Source organism: Sorex araneus, chromosome 11, assembly GCF_027595985.1.
Source record: "Sorex araneus isolate mSorAra2 chromosome 11, mSorAra2.pri, whole genome shotgun sequence".
Classification (NCBI taxonomy): Eukaryota; Metazoa; Chordata; class Mammalia; order Eulipotyphla; family Soricidae; genus Sorex; species Sorex araneus.
Window position 1 is genome coordinate 49,050,898 of NC_073312.1, and position 25,148 is coordinate 49,076,045.

At 62.7% G+C, this 25,148-nt stretch overlaps 1 protein-coding gene across 1 annotated transcript; it reads right to left on the reverse strand.

Annotated features, from left to right (window-relative positions):
* Positions 1-1,583: 1,583 nt before the first annotated feature.
* On the reverse strand, positions 1,584-24,286 carry RTN4R (reticulon 4 receptor). Its single transcript, XM_055119538.1, has 2 exons — positions 24,102-24,286; positions 1,584-3,257 (listed from the first exon to the last, which is right to left on the reverse strand). Exons 1-2 carry the CDS (start codon positions 24,121-24,123, stop codon positions 1,876-1,878), a joined length of 1,404 nt encoding a protein of 467 aa, XP_054975513.1. The 5' UTR covers positions 24,124-24,286; the 3' UTR covers positions 1,584-1,875.
* Between the last annotated feature and the right edge of the window lie 862 nt (positions 24,287-25,148).

Genomic DNA, 25,148 nt, shown 5'->3' on the forward strand with positions numbered 1-25,148 from the left:
TGGGTGGGGACAAAGGGCTGCCGGGCAGTGCAGGAGCCTCAGCCTCAGCGCAGAGCCCTTCCACGGCCCCCACTCCCACCCCAACCCCCGATTTAGCAGTTTACCGCATCTTCTTGGGAGTGGTAGGGGCTGTGCAGGAGAAAACTGGATAAAGACGCTGCTGCCTCCGCTCCCTCTGCCCACCGACGCCCAGGCACAGGCTGGCACACTCCAGGCCTGGTGGTGCAGGCAGAGGGATGGGGGCCCAGGTGGTGGGCCTGCAGGCGCACCTCAATACCAGACCCCACAGAGCTGGCCCTGACTGCGCCCTGGGAGGGGGACAAGGGAATCACCTGGGCAGGGAGGGGCGGAGAGGGGGAAGTAGAGGGCTTGTTGCTGAGCTCATCTGCCCCCACACCCCCCACCACCCCGGGCTTCTGGAGCCCTGGCCGCCCCCACAGCCATCTGGCACCACCATCCTTTCTCCCCCACTGCCTCCCCCAGACGACTGTTTTCTTCCCTCTCATCCCCCCCAGCACCCTGCCTGGGGGGGCGGCTGGGGGAGCCGGCCCACCCCTCCTGGTCCCTGTGGCCTCCTTCCCTTTCTGAGTCCTCACTGACCCAGCAGCAGAGAAAACGTATGTATGCACTTCTTTTTTTTTTTTCCTTTCAAGTTTTGGGTCACCCCGGTGGGCTTTGGGGGTCATTCCCGGCAGAGCTTGGGGACCGTGCTGTGTTGGAGATGGAACCTGGGATTCCTGCATGCACAGCAAGAGCTCCAGCCCATTGAGTCATCTTTTGGCCCAAATAAATTCAGGGAAGTCTTTTTTTGGTTTGTTTTTGTTTTGGGGCCGCACCCATCGACTATTCTCAGCTCAGTGCTGGTGGGGCGGGGGTCACTCCTGGTGGCTTTTGGGGGCCTGCAACCCTGGGGATGGAAGCTGGGTCTCCTGCACACACACCACATATAGTTGTGTACGTGTGTGTGTGTGTGTGTGTGTGCATGCATGTGCACGTGTCTGGGTGTGTGAGCAGTAGGCAGGCCTGGGTCCTGGTGGGGTGCGCTGGGTGGGTGCACCTGAACCAATAGGGGGTTGCAGGTGTAGAGTGGGATCATGAGCAACCGGAGGTGCACATGGCCCATGCCCACCTCACCCCACAACTTTCCACCTGCCAGGGTCCTTGGAGATCCTCTGGGGACCACTTTACCCCTGGGGCAGGGCTAGCTGTGGGGGAAGGCTGTGACTTCTGAGCCCTGTGTGGCCCAAGGTAAGATGTCCCCACAAACCAATTCACCCAGCTTCCTCCAGCCATGTCTGCCCTGCACACACACTTCTCCCTAGGCGCTGCCCTTGTGGGCTCAGTCACTGGGTGCAGCGTGGCTAGCGGTGGCTTGCAGAGTCAGTCACCGCAGCAGGTAGGCTGAGCTAACCCGCTTCCTGGGCAGCTACCGCCTTGGGGCACGCCCAGTCTGCACCAGTCTATACACCAGGCAGCTCCTTGCCCCCTTCATCTGCCTATCAAGGGGGCCAGGCACTGCCCTTCGAAGGCCCACCTTCCCTCTCAGCAACCCCCCAGCCCCTCATAGCCCGGGAGGCCACAGCTTTAAGAAAAGAGCTCTTTATTCCACGTCGTCCGATATTTTTACACAAGTAAAATAAAATGCATATCTCTATATACCGCGATCCGAGCGCGAGGCTGCGTTCTGGAACAAACGCTCCTCCGCACCCTGTAAACATGATGGGGGGGGGGTGGAGATGGGGCGGGCGGGAGGGGTCCGTCGGGGAGAGGCCTGGCTGCCCGCTGCTGGCTGGTGGAGCGGAGGGAACCCCGTATGTACACACACCTGGAGGCCGAGGAAGGCTTGGCGGGGCGCGGCGGAGCTGTGGGGCCCGGTCAGCAGGGCCGCAGCACCGTCCACAGCACCACAGCGAGGCCCAGCGGGGCGAGGCTGCAGGCGGGGCTGGGCAGCGCCCCCGAGCCCTCCGCCTCGCCCGCGCCCGCGCCCGTGCCGCCCGCCTGACCCAAGCGGCACTGGCTGCGGGTGCGGTTCTTGCGGGAACAGCCGGGCCTGCGGCGAGGCCCCGAGGTCGGGGGGCCCGGGGCCTCGGAGCCCTCGGGCGGCAGCGCGCTCAGAGGGGGCTCGGCCGAGCCGGGCAGGGTCCCGAACGGGGAGTCGTTGATGTGTCGCGGGCGCGAGCCATTGCCCGGCGGGCCGTCACCAGGCGGCAGCCGTCCTTTGAGCGAGTTGCCCGCCGAGCCCGGGCTCCTGCCCTCCAGCACCGAGGCTTTGTCCGCTGCGTCGGGCTGGCAGCACTTGGGCAGCCCCAGGGGGTCCTCGGCGGTGGACCCTCCGGTCCAGACAGCTGCGGCGCAGCCCTCCAGGTCGGGGGCGCTCAGGCGCTTGAGGTCGCGGCCGGCCAGGCGCGGGGGATGCGCGCAGGGCAGTTCGGACGAGGAGCCTCGGAACTGCTGCAGCCAAGCCCAGAGAGGGCGCGCCCGGCAGTCGCACACCCAGGGGTTGTCGTTGAGCCGCAGGTACTGCAAGGAGCGCAGGGGCGCCAGGGCGTCGGCAGGCAGCGCCGACAGGTTGTTGGCGAACAGGTAGAGCGTCATGAGGCGGCCCAGGTCCCGGAAGGCGTGCGGGTGCACGCGGGCCACGCGGTTCTGGTGCAGCAGCAGGCGGTCGAGGCTGTGCAGGCCGCGGAAGGCGCGCTCGGGCACGCTGGGGATGCGGTTGCCGTGCAGGAAGAGGTGTGTGAGGTTGCCCAGGTCGCGGAAGGCGTCGTCGGGCAGCGCCTGCAGCCCGTTGTCCTGCAAGTAGAGATACTGAAGCGCGGCCAGGCCGCGGAAGAGGCCCGGGCCCAGCTCCTGCAGGCCGCAGCGGTCCAGGTGTAGGGTGTGCAGGCGGCTCAGGCCGCGGAACGTGGCCGGGTCCACGGCTCGCAGCTGCGCGTTGTCACTGAGGTCCAGCTGCTCGAGGAGGGCCAGGCCCGCGAAGGCCGCGGCGTCGATATGGGACAGCGCGTTGGAGTGCAGCCACAGGATGGTGAGGTTGCGGCAGGCGCGGAAGCCGGCGGCCGGCACGTGGGCGATGCGGTTTCCGTGCAGGAACACACGCTGGCTGGAGGCGGGGATATCCACGGGCACGGCATGGAGGCCCTGCTGTGGGCAGCTGGTCGTCACCTTCGGCTCATTGTAGCACACACAGGCGCCGGGGCACGGGGCTGCCACTTGCCATGCCTGCAGCCAGAGCATCCAGGCCAGCAGCCGGCTCCCTACGGGCAGAGGAGAGGGCGGTGAGCAGGTGGGAGCCCTGAGAGGGCGCAAGGCACAGGGGCTGCAGACCTGGTCCCTGTGCCCCAGGAAGCACTGCACGAGGTTGACTGGCTTTGCACGAGCATTGCCCAGGGACATGCTTTTGCCCGCCTGGAGCCCTTCTGGGGGACGCGTTGATGCCTGCAGATGCTTTCTTGAGACTCCAGGGACCACAGTCCCCAGGGCCTGCCCCATGGGTCCCAACACTATTCCTGGCCCGCCCCCTTCCCTGCCAGTCCAGGTTTGCACAGGAACCCGGAGCCTCTGCTCATGGCCTGACCACTCAGCAGGCAGCTGTGGGGCTTTGGGTGCTGCCGCCGAGGGCACTGCCAGACTGGGGAGGTCAGGGGTTGGGGGACTGTGGGTCAGGCCTGCCCCTGCCACAGGACTGCCCTGACCACTGCGGGAAGCTGGGCTGTGATGAGGAAACTGCAGAAGCCACAACCTCCTCCCCCAGCAGGGTCTGGGGATCCCCCTAGCACTGCTGGGGGTCATGTCACAGGGCTCCAGAGCTCTGCACTCTCCCAGGAGCAGGGGTCTGGATGCCTGAGGGCAGGGGCAGCTGGTCCAGGAAGCAGGAGGCCGAGCACAGCCCTGCCCCCAGGCCCTTCCAGGCAGGTGCCCGCTCCAGACACCCTCCTCTCAGCACTTCCTGTGCTTCCTGCCTTGGCACGGAACACCTCCTCCCCTCGGCCTCATTCTCTGCTGCATCTCCAGGGCCAGGACTCCGCCCCTTCCAGCCAATCAGCCCCTGCACCACCCGCTGCCCTCCGCCCTCTGCAGGACCTTTCCATCTGGCTCTGGTGACATGACCATGTGGAGGGGGCTCCAGGAAGTCCTGCTTCAGGCTCCCAGACCCCCCCACACAAACACACACACTTGCTCTGTCTCTGGGAACCAAATACACCCAAGGGCAATCTGGGCCAGGAGCCCCCACCCCACCCCTGGCTCGGGGGCTCTATCCTCCTGGTCTCGCCAGGAGGGGCCCCAAGCTCCAAGCCTAAGCTTCGTGTCTTAGCACCCCAGCCTTGGAGCCAACCCTTAGATGCCAAAGAAGGTTCTTTCAGCCTGCAGGAGTAAGTCTATTAAAATGTGAATCCCCTTGGGAGGGTTATGGCTTATCAGCTAACACTTGAGTTATCAGCTAGCACCTTGGCTGACAGCTAGCACCTGTGCTGATAGCTCGCACCTCCCTTGGCAGCTAGCTAAGAGCAGGATTCTGCAGACAAGAGGCTGGGCGAATGCTGGGGCTGGAGGCGAAGGGAGGACCGAACCCCGGCCAGCCTCCCCTGCCCAGCATCCTCGCCTTGGAGCAGCGGGGGGCCCTACACTGGTTCCGTCTGCCCCAGATAATGCCGGCACAAGTCCCCGAGCCCAGCCTGCATGGTCCTGGGCGTGGTGCTCCTAGACTCCAGCTCCTGGAAACAACCCCCCCATACACACACTGGTTGAGGTGGGGCCGGGGGTGCTTCTCTGTCCTTTGGACCATTTTGTGGGTTGTCAGGGATAAGGCAGCCCCAGGAGAGGGACCCAGAGAGGCAGGCCTGGCCCCACGAGCGCCTCCCCCAGCTGGCCACGCGTGGGAGGCTGTGCGGGGCACCTTGGCCTGTGGTTCTGTGAAAACTGCTGACATGCCTCGCTCGCTCTCTCTCCTTCTGGGGCCTCCTTGGGAAAGTCGAGCCTGATTAGGCTGGCTCCCACCAGCATCTCACCTGCTGTCACGGGGCAGGACTGTGCTAGGAAAACAGCACTGCTGTCCCCGAGACCTCGATGTCAGCATGGGACAGGGGACATCAGGGCCTCACCAGACCAGGCTCTGGACTTCCCCACTACCCGTGGGCCACATCCTGGCAACAGCAACAACGGCACCAGGCCATGGAATGGGCCACACCTCCGGTGCTGCTAATGGTCCCCATCAGGACTATACCCACTGTGCCGCCTACTGAGCCACATTGCCACGGCCCCTGTCCCCTGGCTACAAGGCAGGCCGCCGGGGGCCCATGAGCCTGGCTGGGGTCCAGCTTCACTAGAACCCACAGTTCCTCTATCCTCCCAGGCAGGCTTCCCCATCCCCGGCCCCCAGGAGACTATGAGCTCGGTACTTGGGGAGCCTGGGGTTACCCCCACTCGAAGAATGCTCTGGGCAGGGCTCCAGGGCTGGGGTTCGCTGTGGCGGGGAAGGGGGAGCTGGTGGCAGCGTGGCCTCGTAGCTCGGCTCTGCCAGAACGAGGCACCGAGCAGAGGCGCGGCTCCCTTCCTGCCGAGTCAACTGCTTTTGGGAAACCAACTTCTAAGCCCCTGCGCCCGCCTGCAGCGGGAGGCCGCCGGTGGGCTCTCTCCTTGCCGCAGCCGCAGTAATTGGCTCCAACCCGGCCCCCCTTGGGGCCTGCCCGCTGGTCTCCATGGCAACCCCTCCGCTGAGCAAGCAGAGGGGGCATCTTTTTATGAGATAATCAAACCCAACTTTTCAGCATGGGTTCAGACACACAGCAGGGGCCCTGGGAACCCAGGAGACGCCCCCACCATGTCTCGGTCCCTCCAACCCCACCCCAGGCTGAGCTGGGCCACTCCCTGACGCCTTCCCACCTGCACTGTTGGCTGCAGCCCCTCCCTCCAATGCTCATGGCTGGGGAGCACTGACCTCTGCAGCCCCAGAGTGAGAGGGTCTTCCCAATTTCCAGGCAAGCTTGCCCACCCAGAAGAGCCCTCGGACTGTGCCCAGGCCCACCAGCCTCCCTTTCCCAGTTCCCAGCCTGGCAGCCTTCACCTCTGTCTCACCAGTCATGCGCCAGCATTGTGGGATCCCAGTTCTTAATGTCCGCACACGGGCATACATGACTGGGGGCAGCGGGGGGCAGGAACCAGCCCCTCCAGCCCAGCCTGACTCTCACACGGGACATCGTGGGCATGCACACCCCCTCCGCACCCCTGCAGTCCCCCATAACTCCCCTCCGCAGCCCCCCAATATAGCACCCAGATCACACTCCCGCCACCCTGACTTCCTGACTTCCACACGGGTCTTCTCTTCTCGCAGACTCAGCGCAGAATGGATGGGTTCGGGGGCTCCTTGGGTACCTCAAGGCTCTCGCCTCTCCCTGATCGGGATCTGGCTGAGGAGCAGCCACCTGAGGGCAGAGGTTAGTGCTGGGGGTGGGTCCTCCCATGTGATGGGGGCAGGAAAGAGGCTTGGGGGCACTGGGCATGGAGGGGGTGGCCCCAGAGAGCACCCCAATGCTTACTTTGTCCCATCTCCCGTGAGGCAGGTGAGGGGGTGCAGGTCCCTGGGACCCTGGGCTGGAGGAGGGTGTGGCTCTGAGGTTGGCAGCTCAAAACAGCAACACCAGAGGCTACAGGTGGGGGGAGGCCTCGTGCGTTCAGGCTTCACCACTCCTGGGACCCCCCCCCCCCCATCCCAGCCCAAGCCTGCCCTGAAACCTGGCAGTGTAGCTCTCAGTCCTACTTGGTGGGGCAGTGCTGGCTGGGGTCCCTGGTGGCCCAGAGCAGCCCTGGGGTCTCAGTGCTGGCCGTGGTGATGGGAGGGGAGACACTCTCTCGGGGGCTCCTCAGAGGTCTGCCAGCTCGCTTAGCAAGGTAGGAGCGTGAGAACCAGTCTCCTCTGCAGTGCCAGGAGCCTTCCAGCTTATTGGTGGAGAAACTGAGGCAGCCACCTGGTAAGGCCAGAAGGGACCAGGGAGTGTGAGGGAGGGGCCACAAAGCACAGCTGACCAGGCCTGGGGTGGGCTGCTGTGTGGGCTCAGCAGCAAGAGTCCAGGTTTCAGGACGGCGGTGGGGTGTGGGGCCTGCAGTGACCAAGAGGGGACCTGTCCAGTTAGGCTCTGATGGCTGCCCCTAGGCTGGGGTCTGCTGGTGATGAAGGGGCTGGGGGGAGGGGGGCGCAGCTGAGGAACAGCCAGGACACCAGTCAGTTCAGGGCCCACCTGGACACTGAGAATGTCCCCGTGTAGAGCCACTTGACAGACCACAGGAACAGGAGCAGGCCACAGCACTGCGTGCCAGCATCAGAAATAGCTGTGGGTGGGGGTGGGGAGGTATCATCGGCACGTGGCAGAGGGTCAGGGCATCCCGCAGCAGGCTCGCACCCCCCCTCTGCCTGCTCACCACCCCGCCAGCCCCCCTGCGGCGACTGGCTCATCCGCCCACCCCGCACCGGCCATCTGTCCCCCTGGTCTCACTCGCTTCTCACATCACCACCCACCTTCCTTCCGGCCGGCCTGTGGTCAGGCATGTGCGGGCCAGCGCACCCGGCCTGCTTCCTGGGCCTCTGGCCTGGTACCAGGTGTGGGGGCAGGAGCTCCCCACACCCCTTCCCTGGGGTCTGGTATCCCCTGGGGTGTCAGTTATGCACCCCAGAGGTCCCAATCCTTAGCTGTCTTCTCAAGCGAGACCAGGGAGGGCAGGTGGCTCAGTCACTGCTGGGTTATCTGCCCTGGCAGGTGGGCGCCGGGCCCAGGGCGGAAGCAGTTCTGGGCCAGCGTGTGCACAGTGACGACACAGAGGACAGATCTGCTGAGGCACAGCCCAGAAAAGGTGGAAGGGGCAGCCCCAGCCCTGCATGAGGGCCAGTGAAAAAGCTGGCATGGTGCCCGAAGGCCAGGGGCCAATTATATTCCACTTTACAGATGAGGACAGTTAAGTGTGGCGGCCCCAGCCCCAGAATTCTACCCATGGTGCCCACAGGCTAAAAAGCGCTTAAGTTTTCCCTTCCCTACCTACCACTCCACACTAAACCCAAGCTTCATCCCCTGCCCCTTCTAATCTCTAGTCAATTCAGACCCATGGTGGGGAGCCCCAGGATCCCCCCAAGTCAAAGAAAGCAAGGCTGGCAGGGATGGGGTGCTGGTGTGGGCATATGACCCCATACCCAGCCTGCCCTGGGGCAGGTGAACGAGAAGCTGAGAAGCTGCCCAGTGGCCAGGTGGGGCCACGTGCCCAGCAAACACAGCAGGTAAGCCCCACGACAGCCGAGAGACCAGATGTGAGTCCTGGCTCGAGGCACTTGCAGCCCAGCCAAGGGGCCACGGGCAGGCAGCCGGGGACATGGAAGGAACCACGTGGGGGATGGAAGAGGCTGCGGAGTCCTGAGTTGGCTCTGGGTGTCAGGGGTTGAGCTGCCACTAGGATGAGATTCACGTAGACTGTGACAAACGCTCAGGACTGGGCCTTGGGAGTGCATCCTTGGTTAAGACTGGAGAGTGAGAAGTGTACACTGGTGAAGGGACGGGTGTTGGAGCATTGCATGACTGAAACCCAAGCATGAACAGTTTCGAAACTGTGTATCTCTGCTTTGTAACTGTGATCCAGTAATAGAAAAGGTGGGGGTAAGGGCGGAAGAGTGGACCACCAGGGCCTTCCCGTCCAATGTCTACTGCCCCAGTGACCACTCTAGGGAGTCCTGCACTGGGGGCTCTGTCCAGCTGAAGATTTGCCTGACCCCTTCCCCAAAACTGCTGGGACAATCCCCTGCTTCCCAGTCACCACCAGCACCACCCCATCCCTTGAGGCCAGTACCTCCACCCCACTCCATCAGACCAATAAACATCTTCCACCTAATCACCGAGTTCCATTCCACAGCCCCTCCGCGCAGTCCGGGGCTAGTTCAATATAGGACACTAGCCAGGAACTGGCACATCTTTCTCTTCCCTGGGTATGGGCTTGAGATGGGAATGTGAGGGTGCCATGGGGTGAAAGCCACACCATAGCACATCTGAGTCCCATCCATCCATATGTCCTGCCACTGCCTGTCCAGGACCGGGGTCCAGTGAGGCAGTGCAGGGGTGAGCCCTTGCCAACCCACCACCCTCCTCCAGACCCTGCATTCGCTCCTGCATGAAGCTGCCCATCCCTGGGAGCACCCCATCAGATAGCACCCATGTAAGGCAGGAGGGCACGTATGAGAGGACACACACTTCGGGACACATGTCCTGGTGGGTCCTTTTGGTACTCGCTCACGGAACATGCAGCTGACATGGGCTCCCAGGCCTCTTGGCTGCCAAGGCGCCAGGGCACCAGGGGGCTGCTGCCCCCTGCAGCAGGGAAGACAGGCAGGCAGGTCCCCAGGCACACTTGAGCTCTTGGCACTTGTCAAACATCACGGACAAGGCAGGCAGCAGGATGCGCCCCACTGTGGAAAGACACGAGTGGGCCTTTGGGGCTCTTCTTATCTGCTCACTGCTCTGGGTCATGAGGAATGAGCAGGCCCCAGCACCCCAAGTTGTCCTGGGAGAGAGGGGAGTGGGGGAGGGGGAGACAGCACCTATCCAGACCCTGCAGAAGTTCCATGTGGCCCTCAAGGGTCCCAGTGAGAGATATATGGGAAGGGGACCTCGGGAGACAAGGGCTTCTGGGGGTGACAAATGATGTCTTGGCCTGAGCTGCTGCCCCCTGCCACCCCCAGCCAGGTCAGACACTCAGTATCCATGCTGATGCCAGAGGAACCCCCCTTCTAGAGCCCATGGGTCCAGGTGCAAAACTGCGCAGCACCTGGCAAACAGGGGTGTGGCCACTGCCGTTGTTTGTAAACAGTTGTGCGGGCCTGTGTGTTGACTGTGGCTCTTTCTGGCACTGCCAGCACGGCCCACGCAGCTGAGACCAGCTCATGTTCGTCCCTTGCCAGCACAGGTTTGCTGACTCGCTTTGTGCCAGAGCACCGGGAACGCCTGCGCCATGGGGGTGAAGCCACCCTCCCCCGTTCTGGGGCACGAGTCACCCAAACCCTCACCTAGTGGAAAGGCCTCCCAGGGGGCTGAGGGAGGTGAGGACCGAGGGTGTGAGATGAACAGAAACAGGGATGCACAAAGGATGCTGGGAACAATCAAACATGCACCAGAGGACACCAGAGGACACTGCCAGGGGCTGCGGACAGCATCCTGGCAAGGGGGTCACAGTACACACTGCAGAGTTTATACAAAGTAGCATCAGGACACAGATCTGGGGGCAAGGGATGTGGGTTGCAGGTGGGCAGATGTCTGGGGCTACAGTCCTACTGCCCAACACCCCACTCGCTCTCCTCCATGACCCTTTTTGAGCATCTCTGGGACTGGATGGTCCCCTGGCTTCCCTTTGCTTCCAGGAATTGGGGACACAGCAGGATGTTTCTGAAGTACTTTCCAGGGTGTCAGGCCCATGGATGGGAGGGCACCTCAGCCTGCCCACGAACCCCGCTCTCAACAAAGCATCCAATCACCTTTCGTGTTTCCCTTGTAAATGGCACCAGAAAAATGACTCTGGAAGAGGTGACGATGCAGATAGAGGCCACAGTGACGGGACAGGGAAGAAGAGGATTTAAAACAAGAACAGGGTGCGATGAAGCAGGAGTCAGAAAGCAGAGTGCCCTGGAGGAAAAAAATAGAATTGCTAAAATTTCAGAAAATCAATAGAAGGATTGGGAAAGAAGGTCAAGGAAATCTTCCAGAATGAGAGACACAGAGAGAGAGAGACAGACAGAGAGAAAGAGAGAGAAGGTGAGAGAAGAAGGAGAAGAAGAGGAAGAGGAAGCGGAAAGGTTGGCAGTGGGGTGGGGGAATAGGAGAGTCAGAAGTCAAATATAGGGTCAACAGCTGTCTTGCAGGAGTTTCAGTGAGAAAACAGGAAGAGAGGAGAGAAAAAGTCCTCCAAGAACTAATACCAGAAAATCTCTGGGAGTACATGCCCTAGCCCTCTGGCCCTTCCTCCTGGGAAAAGCATTGTGGAGCAGAACAGGCAGCACCCTCAGGCCCGGGCACCACACGAGATATCACCTTGGAGCATCCAGGATGAACTCCAGACCCAGCCACAGCAGTTGTGACATTGAAGGATTGGTGTGACTCTTCCTCTTTCAAGTCAGGGATGTACTTCAGCTAAAACCAGGGTGGAAACTCAAAGAAAGATATATATGAGGCAACAGGAGAAGCCCTGGACATCTGTGAGGGGTTGGCGCACCCTGGCTCAGGTGGGCACAACAAGGCCTGAAGGCTGGAGGGAAGCCAGGCAGGGCTGGACAGGTGGCTCAAAGGGCTGAGCACGCTCTGCCTGCAGGAGGCCTGGGTTCAATCCCTGATAGCCCATGGCCCCCCAGAAGTGAGCATCCCTTCCCTGAGCACAGAGCTTGGAATAGCTGCTGGGCATCTCTGGGTGTGGTCCCCCAAACAGAGAAAGATAGAGTTTGGGCTAGCGAGATAGTACAGTGAGTGAAACAATTGCCTTGCAAATGGCTGACCCCAGTTCGGTTTCCTGGCACTACAAATGGTCCCCTGAGCACAGAACCAGGAGTGATCCCTGAATACTGCTGGGTGTGGCTCAACCCCTGAGTACCTCCTCCACCCCTTACCTCCGTCAAAGACAAAGTCAATTGTAAACTCCAGGAAAAATCAAAAGCTATACAAGAGCACAAGATCGCCAAAGCCCAGCCTTTGCCCCAGCCGTGTGTGTGTGTGTGTGTGTGTGTGTGTGTGTGTGTGTGTGTGTGTGTGTGTGTGTGTGTAGCGGGGAGAATACTCTCCAGACCAGACCTGGCTAACCAGCAGGCCCACCAGCGGGCCCCGGTGGATCCTGGTGCTATCTTTTGAAAACCGCTTCGTATTTGGCACTGAAGCCTAGAAACAGACACAAGTATACTGGAAGGGCGTGTGTCAGCAGATATGAGATCACAGGGGTTAGAGGCAGGCATGGCCAAGGGGGTGAAAGAGAAAGGGGGCTAGGAGGTGTTTGCAACACCTGAACCCCACACTCTGCTCTTTAGCCCCCTGTTCAGGTGTGACCAAGGATGCACGGGGGCGGGGGGGAGGGGGGCCTCTGGGAACACTCTAGGCTCTTGAGTCCAGACACCTGGAGGTCCAGCTGTGTGCTTGGTCCTTCCCGGTCTTGCTGGGGACCTCCTCCCCTGGGCCCCGGCCCCAGTCCCTGCCTTGCTCCTGTTTACACATCACAGCCTCCCCCACAAGAGGAGGACACTTGGGACCCACAGCGTCGAGGTGGATAAGCCAGAGGAGCCGCCTACACATGGGCCACCGGGAGCAAGATCTGCAGCCCCCGGGGAGGGCACCCCCAGCCTCCGGAGGGCCCAGAAAGGCGCCCCTCAACTCTCGGGAAAGCCCCAATTTTATTTCTGCACGCGGACCTGCAGCAGGCCGGCTAGGGCCCCGTGAATAAGTAATTGCTCTTTTATTAACGAGTGATAAATTATTCCTATATGATTGTGTGTGATAACTCTTCCTTATTTGAAATCAATTTGGGATGGAAATTGTTGGCGGCTTCTCACCAGCACGGGTGGGAGGGCCAGGCGCCGCCACCGCCGCCTGCAAAAGCAGGTCAGGGTATTTCGGCTACTTCCGGAGATGCTGCAGGCACGCCATGTGCGGAAGGAGGGGGCAGCAGTCTTTCCTCAGTGTCTGCTCAGGGGGGCTGGCGGGTCAGGGTAGGTGCCCCTCCACACCTCCTCCAGCCTGACACCCACTGGGAGCCCCCCAAACCCTGGCTCACCCACCCCACCCCACTGGACCCAGAGCCCAGATGGCCCCCTGAGCCCAGGGTGGGCTGAGATGGGGAGTTCCCGAAAGGCCAGGGCCAAACCATGACCATAGTGGGCACTGAGGCCCTGGTTGGGCCATCGGGGCTCAGAGGGGCTTCAGGAGCCACTCATTCCCCCACCGCCCACCGTCCTGTGACCCCAGGGACTACCTGGCCATTCACCCCACACCCCCACACCCTCACCCCTCCCAAACAGTCTTGCCTGTCCAAGAAACCAGACTTCAGTTTATTAAGCTCCAAAAAGACATCTGCCTTTTTCCCTAAAAATGTCCCAAACGATTTCCTCCAAAAATGACCTTAATATCCCTCCTCCTCCCTGTGTCTCCTCTCCAACTCAGCACGTGAAGGGCCCTGATGCAGACAGACCTGGGCAGGCCCCCAACTCTAAGCACCTCCTGATCTGTGGGCACTGCCCACAGCAGGCACTGGACAGCCACTGAACAGAGCAGGCAGGACATGCATCTGATGGACATCTGTCACTCCGGGCCTTCAGGGCCCCGGGCAGGCCCTCAGGGACCAGGGCACGGGCCACCTGCTTGGGGAGTGTCCACACCCACTCAGTTCCCCACCCCTTTGAGAATTTAAAACCTCCTACACTTCCTGGGGTGCAGCCAGATGCCCCTGTCCCGGCCAAGATCACCCTATCAGCACTGAGGCCCAGGGTGAGGATGGGTCATCCTGAGAGGGTGGGGGTATTTTGGTGAACTGGCTCCTGGGGTGCCTGACTCCCCACCTCTGTCCACTACCGGGACGCCTCCACCCCTGTTTACCTCACTCCACCCTTCCTAGCTGGAACAGCAGGCTGGGGTATCAATGATTCCTTCTGGTCAGTCTCTTGGCTCTGAGCATCAGGGGCGGCCTGTGGCCAGTCACCCAACATACAGCAGGTGCTCCGTAAGTGTCAGGAATGCTAGAAAAGTCCACCACTTTGGGCAGGTCTGGGGCTTGGGGCGGTTGTGGATAAGCATTACTCAAAGACAGGTCTGGGGGAGCCCGTGCGAGCACTGACACTCTCTCAGGGACATGGCACCAGCACCCAAGGCTGGCACTGCCAGAGCCTTGGTCTGCCACAGGCTGAGTGTCTGTGCCACCTCCTGCCCTCCCAAGTGTATACAACGGAGCCTTTGACCCCCAGGAGAGGTTTCTGGAGATGGGGCTGGAGGGTGGGATCTCCATGATGGGAATGTAAGAAAAGACTCCCTGGGGAGACAACTCAAGGGGTGGAGCAGGAGCCTGGCTAAAGGAGGCCTTGGATTCACCCTGACTCTGGGGCTGGAGTGATAGCACAGTGGGTAGGGCATTTGCCTTGCATGTGGCCGACCCGGGTTCGATTCCCAGCATCCCATATGGTCCCCTGAGCAACGCCAGGAGTGATTCCTGAGTGCAAAGCCAGGAGTAACCCCGTGCATTGCCGGTGTGACCCAAAAAAGCAAAAAAAAAAACAAAACAAAACAGATTCACCCTGACTCCATTCCTGATCCCTCCCTGATCCAATCCCTGACCCATCCCTGATCCATCCTTGATCCAATCCCTGATCCAATCCCAATCCAACCCCTGATCCATTCCTGACTCAATCCCTGATCCATCCCTGACTCATCCCTGATCCAATCCCTGGATTCAATCCCTGACTCCATCCCTGATTCTTTTACTCCATCCCTGATCCAATCCCTGTTCCAATCCCTGATTCATCTCTGACTCCATCCCTGACTACATCCCTTATCCAATCCCTGATCCAATCCCTGAAACCAATCCCTGACTCCATCCCTGATCTAATCCCAGATCCAATCCCTGATCCAGTCCCTGATCCAACCCTGACTCATCCCTGATCCAATCCCTAGATTCAATCCCTGACTCCATCCCTGATCATTTTACTCCATCCTTGATCCAGTCCCTGACTCCATCCCTGATCCATCCCTGACTCCATCCCTGATCCATCCCTGACTCCATCCCTGATCCATCCTGACTCCATCCCTGACTCATCCCTTATCTAATCCCTGATCTAATCCCTGGAACCAATTCCTGACTCCATCCCTGATCCTATCCCAGATCCAATCCCTGATCCATCCCTTTTCCAATTCCTGATCCAGTCCCAGATCCAACCCTGACTCATCCCTAATCCAATCCCTGGAACCAATTCCTGACTCCATCCCTGATCCTATCCCAGATCCAATCCCTGATCCATCCCTTTTCCAATTCCTGATCCAGTCCCAGATCCAACCCTGACTCATCCCTGATCCAATCCCTGGAACCAATCCCTGACTCCATTCCTGATACATCCCTTACTCAATCCCTGGTCCAGTCCCTGAATTCAATCCTGGCACTGAATACCCAACCCGGCCCTTGTCCCTGCAGGATGTGGCCCCTATAAAAACATTTACAGAGAAGAAGTAAGCCCCACCGCAAGCTGCCGTGATGTGGGGGCCAGCGGGGAGGCAGCCGTGTGCAAGGCAGGACGCAAACTCTCCCCGCGCCCACCACGCCAGCACCCGCTCAGCCTCCAGAACTGAGAAAAACACATTTCTGTGGTTTGGGCTGCTCAGCTTGTGGCATTTGGTGTGGCACCCCCAGCTGTGAAATACCACGGCTTCCCGAAAAGGCGGGTGTCTCCAGCACGGCCGCCGCGCCAGGCTGGCATAGCCAGGGCTGCTGCGTCAGTTTGTTGGGGTCTCACATGCCAGCGTCGTGCTGGGGACCCAGTCCTGCTCTGGGGAGGGTTAGTGAGGCCAAGCTCAGGACCCCGTCTCATGGAGTCCCTGCCACCATGTTGAGACCCCCCTGGGGTAGGCCAGAGACTCTGGGGTTTATCTCTGCCTGGCTGGGGCATAGGTGGGTGTCTCCAGCCTCTGGACTATCACCTGGGAACTGATGACAAGACCCCCACTCTCGGGGTATGGAGGGCCCAGGAAATGCACGATTCACACACCCCACCGGGCAGCATGCTCAGGGGTCTCTCCCTGCAGGGGTCCCTTAGGCCACCCTGGAACGGACCCAATGCAGAGAACCGTCCAACTCCCCCAGGGTGCATGGAGTCCCTGGCCCTACACCTGCAGCCCTCAGAGCCTGTATTCATTCCCCAACCCCCACCAGGCCTGGCTCTCACTGTCCCCCAGCCCGGGGTCCCTGCCACTGGCAGCACAGTCATGCCTATCAGCCCTCCTGTGATCTAAGGGTGGGAGCAGAGAATTGGGAGCTCCCCTCCCCCACCCCAGCTTCAGGCCACCCTGGGGGCAGGTGGAAAAAAATCCATTAGGACTTGGGTGTCACCCAGTGACATCCGCGAGCTGTGTAGATGGGAGATATTCACCAGCAGAGTTTTTCTTTTGCCAATTTTTGAACAGGAAGCCAGACACTTGTCACACCTGTCCCCGTGTCAGCCTCTGCCTGACATAAATTGGGGCTAAGGCAGGGAGATGAAAGATGGCCTGGACACAGGGCAGCAGGCGGGCTCTGGGCGTGTGTGGGGGCGGGGAGCGTGGGCCGCACCCTGTCCCCAAGGCTCTGTCTCAGTCCGCTCCACTCCCTCCCTACCCTCGAGTCCCACCTCACCCCGGCTTCTTCGTCTTCAGGTCCAGGAGCCCCAAGCACTGGGCTCTCTTCTCCCCAAGTCTCCCAGACTTCCTGTTTATCTGGAGTCCCACACAGCCATCAGCTGTTCATGATCCGCTGTCACATGTGAGCCACCAGTGGTACATGCCAGTATCAAGAGGTCAGGGAAGCCTTGGTGGGATTTCCGTGAATACCACCCCACTGGCACCCACTAGAGCACTTCTCTGACATGGCACCATAGATTTTGGGGTGCTACTGGAGCACCCAGGGGTCCTCGGGTGTAGAATGTGTCACAAGTGAAAGATGGCCTGGACACGGGGCAGCAGCTCAGGGAATGTGTGGGGGCGGGGAGCGTGGGCAGCGCCCTGTCGCCACGCCCCATCTCGACCCCCAGCACGGGGTGGAAAGATTTCTCAGAAGTCCTGGCTGAGGGGGCTGGAGCAATAGCAGAGTGAGTAGCGTATTTGCCTTGCATGCAGCCGACCCAGGTTCGATTCCCAGCATCCCATATGGTCCCTTGAGCACCACCAGGGGTAGTTCCTGAGTGCAGAGCCAGAGTAACCCCTGTGCATCACCAGGTATGACCCAAAAAGGAAAAAAAAAAGTCCTGGCTGAGAGGGGTGAGGGAGAAGCTAGGGGGGGCTGTCTAGGGCCCCCCGGCCACCCTCATAGCATCTAGTGCCCAGCTAGCCCTGCTGAGGATGGGGAGGCGGGGGGGGGGGGCGGCGGGGGAGGGCTGGGCTGGGGCCTCACCAGGAAGGCTGCTCTCAGGGATCAGTGCCCAGACCCGTCATTCCCATCAGTCCCTATCACCTAGGGACCCCCTTCAGTTGGGGTTCTCAGCACCCACAAGGAGACCTAGTAGCAGGATCTCCTCCAGGCTCACCCACCAGACATCAGGGGGGCTCCAGCGGGACCCACATGGGAGAGGAGGTGGAGAATGGGGCCGGGGGACATAGAACTGCACTCTGCTCCAGGAAGGGGACAGGATGGGCGTGGAGCCCTCCCAAGCTTCCCAGTAGAGGGCGTAGAGGCAGTGGAGGCTGGGGAGTTGGGTGCAGCCGCAGGGGGTGGGTTACCCCTCACGAGGCTGGCTGGACTGGCCTACCACTGGGACTCTGCTTCCTGTCATGTTTTGGGGGCCCAGAGGTGCTTTAGGTGTGGAGAGAGGTACATAGCCCCTGCCTGCACCCCACCCCACCCACCCAAGGACCAACAGGAACAAGGGTCCATGGACGCCCCTCCCAGTATACCCCAAGACTGGAGCAAAGAAGAAGGTGACCCAGAAGCATCCTGATGACAAAGAGTTTTACTTTCTTAGCCGGGCTGGGGATCCTGGGCGCCCTCCCAGTAGAGTCAGCCCCCACTCAGACTGCCTTACTGCTGGCCCTGCCGAGAGCCTACAGACCCCATGGCCACATGCGTCAGCCTTCCCTCAGCATGACCAGAAACACACGCACCCCCAACACACAAGGGGCCCAGACTAGGGCACCCCTTCTGGCCCCCGGGGCTCAGCAGAGGCTCCCCCAGAGGGGCGTGCTCTGGCCACTTGCCCTCCCCACCCGCCTGGTGGGTCCCACCACAGATGTCTTGGGTAGGGTGACCAGAAGGACTTGGACGCCCCACTATTTCACAGCAAGTCTTAGCCAGGGCATTAAGGGGGTGGGAGGCCCCCATGGGAGGAAGGGGCCCATGGGAAGCACTTACCTCTGACCCCCTCCCAGTATCCCACGTGACAGGTAGGAGTGGCCCACCCAGGTCAGAGTGGACGCTGGACCACAGCCTGGAGGCTCCATCTGCCCACACCACCGCTTGCGCCAGCCCAGGCTCATCCAGGGACACCTTGTGCAGAGTCTCCAGCAAACGGCCTGCACCTACTCCTGTGTCTCCTGGGGGGCCAGCTCACTGCACCCCCAGCCAGGCCGGGCTAGACTCAGGGAAAATTGTGCGGCAGATACAGTTATGTGGGATCAGGAAGCTCCCCAAGAAAGGGCAGAGGGAAGGTTCCTAGGAGACCCCTCACACCCCAGGCAGGTCTGAAGAGGCAAAAGTCTCATCCTGGGGGCTGGGGGGGAGGCACGGGGAAGCCAAGGCAGGATGGGGGTGCTGACATGTTTCAGGAAACAGCTCAGTGGCTAAACAGAGCAGCCGGGGTTGAGCCTGGGGGATGGAGTTGGGAGGTATGGGGATGTATAGCCCTCAGAGAGGGACATATGGGGATGGGTCTGCAGGCAGGGGCCAGAGCTGGCCTGACCGACTTTTGGGCTCAGGGGGAGAGAAGAAACGGGTTCCAGGCATTGGGCTTGGAAGTCCGTGGTGGAGGGACAAGTGGCGTGGGGATGGCCATGTAAGGGGCCGAATCTGGGGAGCTGAGGGGGAGACGCCCAGGGTGGGCACCCAGGCTGGGTGGCAGCATCCAGTTAGGTGTTTGCTGAGTGGCCTCCGGATCCTAGGGAGATTCGGAGCCGGGTCAGGCTGGTGCGGGAGGAGGGGCTGCTCAGCCTGAGGGCTGCAGATTCCAGCCGACCTGGATCCCTTTCCTCTCCCACGGCCCGGCGCTGCCCCGCGCGCTCTGTGGAGAACCCAGAGCCGCGGCACGTGCACCTGCTGCCCCATGCTGGGCCCTCACAGTGTTTCTCCCACCCATGAGGGTGCTGAGCTGGGGACCCGGTGTCTGGCAAGAGCCATGGGTCACAGATGACCGGGAAAGGACAGCCCTGCCCAAGGTCACTCACGAGCAGGCACTGCACAGGCTGATCCAACTGCTGCCCAGACTCGGTGGGGGGGGTGGAGGTTGGACTCCTGGCAGGTCCCTGAGCCCGCCCCATCTGGGCCCTGGCAGGAGGCGAATACAGGCAACATCGCAACAAGGTCACCATGGCTGGGACAGAGCGAGGACATGGTGTGGGGCTGAGGCAATCCAAGAGGGCTCCTGGGAGGAGGTGAGGGGCCCAGAGTCCCACCTTGGCCAAAGGCCCCCCACTTCATACCTCACCCCCTCCTCAGTGGGCTCCTCCCCATCTCCAGCCTCAGCCTGACATTTCCCGTGACATTTGCTGCCGAGAAATAGAGTCATAAACCCAAAGGTTACATTTGCACACTGCCTCACACTGCCAGAAGTGGGGTCCCTCCGCCCACCAGGTGCCAGGCGCAGCGGAGGAGGGGGATGACCCGCCCATCCCTGTGGGCCCTTGCTGGAGGCCCACACGTGGACCAGCGCTGCTGTTTCCCAAAGTGGATTCCTGGGCAAAGCACGTGGGGCCCAGGAGCGCTTTGCCCTGGGGGGCCCATCTGAGGTGCTGGCCGGTGCCCCTGAGGCCCTGAGACCCCCTTGGTAAAGGCGCTTCCTCAGTGCCCCCTTCCTTCTGTGCCAGCACAAGCCCGCGTCCAGCCTGCCCACCACCACGTATGCCCCAGGCCAGAGGGTGTGCTGCCTCCTGCCAGCCACAGAATCCCACCTAAAGTCCCCCCACCCCAGTCTCCCCCAATGCCATTGGCGGGCAACACCTGCCAGGGCCCAGGAGGGGCTCCACGCTGAGGAAGCTCCTCCCCGGGCCCCCTGCAGCTCAGCCTGCAGCCCACCCGCAGCCCAGCCTTCTCGGCTCGGCCCAGGGCCCTACAGCCAGAGCTGGGGGCCTGGGGACTTGGCCGCAGGACCACAGGCTGCTCAGAGCCCCAGACTTCTCCCTGCCAGATAAGGCCGGGCAGAGGCCACATGGAGGAGGGACTGTCAGGAAGGGACAGAGGTGGGGGCAGGGAGAGAGGACGCCCCCGCCCCCCCACTCCCCGCACCCCACGTGGCGCTTCCCTGACCGGGGGAATCCAGGATATGTAGATTCCCGGGACAAACTCAGCCCCAGCCCTGGACAGGTGCGGGAGGGCGAGGCCCGTAATAGCCACCCTGGTCCGGGGGGATGAGGCGGGGCCTCCAGGAGGACAGCAGGCTGCGCAGGGCCATATGCTGAGCCAGGCTCCCTGCATCCCGCCATGCGGGCTCAAGGCTGGGCCCTGTGGGGGGCAGGGGCTGGACGGGAAAAGAAAGGAGGGCGCCTCCTGGGAAAGGGATTCCACACTCCCCGCCAGCCGCCCAGGATGCACAAGAATAGTTCCCGACCTGCCGCGAGAGCCAAATGCAGCAACAGAAGAGGAAACCGTGGCACAGAGCAGGAGGGGGTGGGGTGGGGGGCGGGGACCGGCGGGGCCAGGCACTCCGTGACACTGCAGGCACTGCAGGCCCAGCTGCTGGGGCCACGTGCCACCCCCCGGGGAGGGGGGGTCCGTTTGTAGCTGCGGGGATGACCTGTCCTTTGTGGGAGAGCTCAGGGGAGCAGGGCTGTTCCCCCTCAATGCTGACCCCGAGGAGGGTCTCACAGGCAGGGCCAGATGAAAGAAGAGATGGTGCACGGGCAACATGCCGTCCAGAGTGAAGCAGCAACTGCAAGGAAGCCCCGTTGGCTCTGCCAGGCCATGGCGTGGGGGACCCCGGGGCTGCAGCGGCTGCAGTGGTGAGGCAGGAGACAGCGTGGGGTGGGAGAATGCTGTGGCCCCAAAGGAGAGGTTGGCGGGCCAGCTGGCCCGTTTCACTGCACTTTGAGGGCCCTGTGTGGTGGGAGGGTCTGGCAGCCCCAAGGTGGGAGGGCAGGGGCGGGGGGACGGGTTGGGGGGGGTGAGTGAGAGGGTCAGAACCCAGCAGGCATGCCACACACCAGGCAGAGCTCAGAATTTGGAGCCCAAGGAGAGGAGGCTCAGCCTCCCTCCCAGACCCCCAGACACACTCCTGCCCTCACGCACATGCACGCACACTGCCACACACTGTCACCAGGAAACTCCTTCCTCCTGCTCCTTCTCCCGATCTCCTTCCCTGCACAGACTGAGGCTCCAGGAGACCTTCTGGCGGGTGCCCAGGAGAGAAGGAAGCGCAGCCCCAGGGCTGGATTCCTTCAGCCTCCAGCAGCTCGGGAGCCCCTCCCCCCCTCCCCTCCTGGGGCTGCACCAGCTCCCTGGCATTCAGACAAAGCCCTGAAATCAAGGCGGGGCAGGGGGTTCACCTGGGAGGGTCCCCTGGCCTTGGATAGGGGAGGGGCAGCATAGAGAGCGGAGCCGGACTGTGTATCTGTGACGGGGGCACAGGCCCGGCCTCTGGAGTCAAGTGCAGGGCCTGGGCCAGTGCCCTCTGGATGTCAGGACTTCCCCCCCACATTTCAGAGCCACAGCCCAACAAGTGGTGGGGTGTCTCCCTCAGATCCTGGCGGAGACCCAGGCGCCTCCAGCCCCCTCCCCAGGAGGGTCTCACACAGGGAGGGGCCTGGCTGGGAAGATGCCAGCTTGCAAGACATTTCGGTGACCAGCACCTCCCTGCCCAGCCTTCCCCGAGGTCCAGACACCTCTGTTCCCCCATCTGCAAGCAGGAGGGAAGGGTCCAGGAGAAGGTGTGGGGAAGAGGGGGTCGGAAGTGGGTATTCTGAAGGCACATGTGCTGGGTCAGAGCTCCCTGAGCGCCTCAGCCTTGAAAAGCTCCCCAGCACCTCCTGGGGGTGGCCTCAGGACGGGCCCCTGTCACAGGTGAGCTGTGGAGGGGGCGATGGGGAACACACCCAAGGTCATACACGTGTGGCTGAGCCTCGCACCCCAATCTGAGGCTGGTTAGGTCTCAGGCTGCCCCCACCCCGGGAGCCCCCTGCTGGGGGGAGCTGGTCAGGCACACCAGCTGGCCTCTTCTCTCAAACAGGAGACGGGGGTAGATGGTGCCCGCTTCACAGACAGAAAGACTGAGGCTCAGCAAAGGACAGACTGCTGCCTGCCCTGTCATGGGAGCTGACTTCAGGCCTACCCCTGTGTCATCCCAAAATACCCTGTAATGGCACTGCCATCCCCATTCTGCAGACAAGGACACTGGTAATGGTGGCAGGGGATGCAGGCAGCGTCTGGTCCAGTTTCTGTGGCCTCTGGCCCCAGTTTTCCCCACCATAGCATGAGTGGGTCCCCAACACCCCTTCTCAGAGTCGGAGGCAGATGACACACCCAGGGACCCCTCAATAAGGCCCCCATCTCGGAGAGACTGAGGCACCTTCTGTCTTCACAAAAGGCTGGATCTTCGAGGATCCCCCAGGGTCAGTCCTGAGGGGGCTCACACTTGCGCCAGCTGAACCAGGTAGCAGTGGCTGCTGAGTCCACGAGGGGCTGTCCTGATGGTGGCGCTCTCCACCCGGAGGCTCATAAGGGGCCTTTCCAGCCCCTGTGGGTCCCTGTCTGTCTGCTGCAGCGGCTGCCACAGCCACAGGGAGCACGGGGGGGAGTTGCTGGGAGCTTGGAACTAGGGGCCGTACCACATTTCCAGCCTCTCTGCTACTGAGTCCAGCCAAACTGGTCACTACCTGCCTGGGCACACAGAAGTGACCACACTCAGAGGCAGAGGCACCTGCCAATGTGGCCTCAGGCACCCAGGGGCTGCAGCGGAGACGCACGTGCAGCTGCATACTGAGTTACAGGCTCACGCATGCACACTCGGACTTGGGGGGTGGGCGGGAGGGAAGGGGAGCCTCCCAGGACACTCCCAGAGGCAGGGGCTTCTGCAAATAGCCAAGGCGTGCCCAGCCTTCTGCGTTTAGGGTCCCTCGCGGTGAGCGCAGACTGCCCAGAGCTCCCCCTCAACACATGTGCCTGCAAGCGCCCAGAGCGGGCGCTGCCGAGGGGCCCCAGCAAGCCCAGCGGCGCGGAGAACACAGCGGCACATGCTATGTGCATGCATGTGTGCCCGTGGGCGTGCAGGCAGGCGAGGACACTGACGTGCACTGACAGCGTGTGTGCGGCATGTACGCGCACATGCAGCGTGCGTGTGTGCAGCCCCTGTAGACTCGGGCACGTGCAAGGCAACGTGGGTGCAGCCTGCGGCAAGGTGGACATCAGCAGGGCAGTAGGGGCGGGCACCTGGGGAGTGCCCTACAGCCAGGACTCCCCTCACCCGAGGTCAAGACACCCCCCCTCTCCTCTCCAACACCCCTATTCTCAGGACCTCACAGCCGCGGGGTAGGGGTCCCGGGAGGGGCCGCTTTGAGTCGCTGCCCCTCCAGGGTTGGGTTCCTCCGCTCGGCCCCGCAATGGCCCTCAGGCTGCGGATCGGAGGTGTTCCGGAGGTTCGGCGCGCTCTGTCCACGCCCGCCCGGGTGGGGCTGTGGGGGACAGCGCTGGCCCAGCCCCGCCCCCTCACGCCCTCTGCTGCCAACAGTGGGCCCCATTCATCCAGCTGTGGCCTGACCCCGGGGGGCGGGGGGGGGGGGTTTGAAATGACAGGACCTAAGCCGAACTGGAGCGGTACGAGGAAGATCGTGGAAGCAGGTGGACCCCCCACCCACCCCCGCCTCGGTCGGGTCTACAATCCTCATTAACCCCTTCGCGACCGGGGCGCGCAGAGACCGGACCCCACCCTTCCCAGCCCGCGGCCGCCACCTCAGCCCCGACCTCGCGTGCGTCTGGGGGGGCCCCCGACCCACCGACCCCCCGGTCCCGCCGCCACCGCCAACTTTCCCCGGGAAGCCGCAACTTTTCCTGCCGCCGCGGGCTCCGCCCTCCCGGGCCCCCCTCCGCCCCCCCCAGCACCCGCGAGCCCCGAGCCAGGCGCGGCACTGCGGTGGCCTCGGGGCGGCCGGGTGACCCTCGGGACGGCCGCCGCGGCAGCCCGGGACAGGGGCCCTGCGGCTCCGGGACGGCGGGCGCGGGCGCGGCGCGGCACTCACCTCCCGAGGACGCCCTCTTCATCTTCGGGGTCGGGCGGGGCGCGTGCCGATCCGAAAGTCGCTCGGGGGCCGGCGCCCGTCTCCCCGCGGCCGGGGCCGCATCCAGGCGCCGCCGCTCCGGCCCGGCCCCGGCCCGGCCGCGGGACGAGGCTGGGCGCGCTCGGCTCGGCGCGCTCGGCGGGGCTGGCGGGGCTGGCGGGCGGGCGCGCAGGGCGCGGAGGGCGGCGGCGCGGCGCGGCTGGCGGGGCGCTCGCGGCGCGGGCCGGGAGCCGATGAATGTTTTATGGGATCATGTGGTTTGACGCGCGAGGAGCCCGCCCGGTCCCCGCGCAGGCCGGGGCGGGGCGGGGCGGGGCGGGGCGGGGCCTCCCGGCGGGCGGGGCGCTCACCTGCGCGCGGGCCGCGCGGGGGTGCGGTGGGGGATGCCCGGGCCGGGAGGGGCGCGGGCCGCGCTGGCCGGGCCGCAGGAGGCGCTCCGCCCGCCCGCCCGCCGCACCGGCCCCGCGCGCTCCCAGACAAAGGCGGAGCATTTCTGAAGAGGCGGCGGCCCCTGCAGGCGGCCGTGGGGATGGCGCTCCGCCCGGGAGGGTTGGGGGCGCCCGAGCCAGGGCGTGGCGGGGCCCCGACTGGCCCAGGTGTGCCGGTCCGGTCCGCGGTACGGACTGCCATTGAGTAGGGCTTTGTCTGGACGCCTGGGCATCGCCTTTCGCCAGGCGTGTCCACTTCTTCCCTAGCCTCCGGGAAGAACCTCGGAGCCTCTCTCTTCCGCTGTCCAGCAAACCGTGTGCTGAAGTGGGTTTGCTCCGTTTTTCACTTGAAATAAGACGCCCAAGAGTTTCATGCTGCGTTTCCCTCTTACCCCCATCCCCGCATGCTCAGCATGGTCCTTTGAGCACCAGAGCTGCAGGGGGGAATCCCCGCCCCCACTGCACAGATCCAGCACTTCCCCAGGCGGGTCCCCTAAAAGAAACCCCTCAAAGTCTCAGAGACTTCTGAAGGGTCCCCCTTTTTCAGGGCCCTGGGAGAGGTCACCCCTATTTCTTTCGT

Excerpts from the sequence above, each read along its gene's own strand:
- RTN4R (XM_055119538.1), bottom strand. The coding sequence starts at position 24,123 with ATGAAGAGGGCGTCCTCGGGAG. Across the intron at positions 3,258-24,101 it reads GAAGAGGGCGTCCTCGGGAG|GGAGCCGGCTGCTGGCCTGG; the intron begins GTGAGTGCCGCG and ends CTCTGCCCGTAG.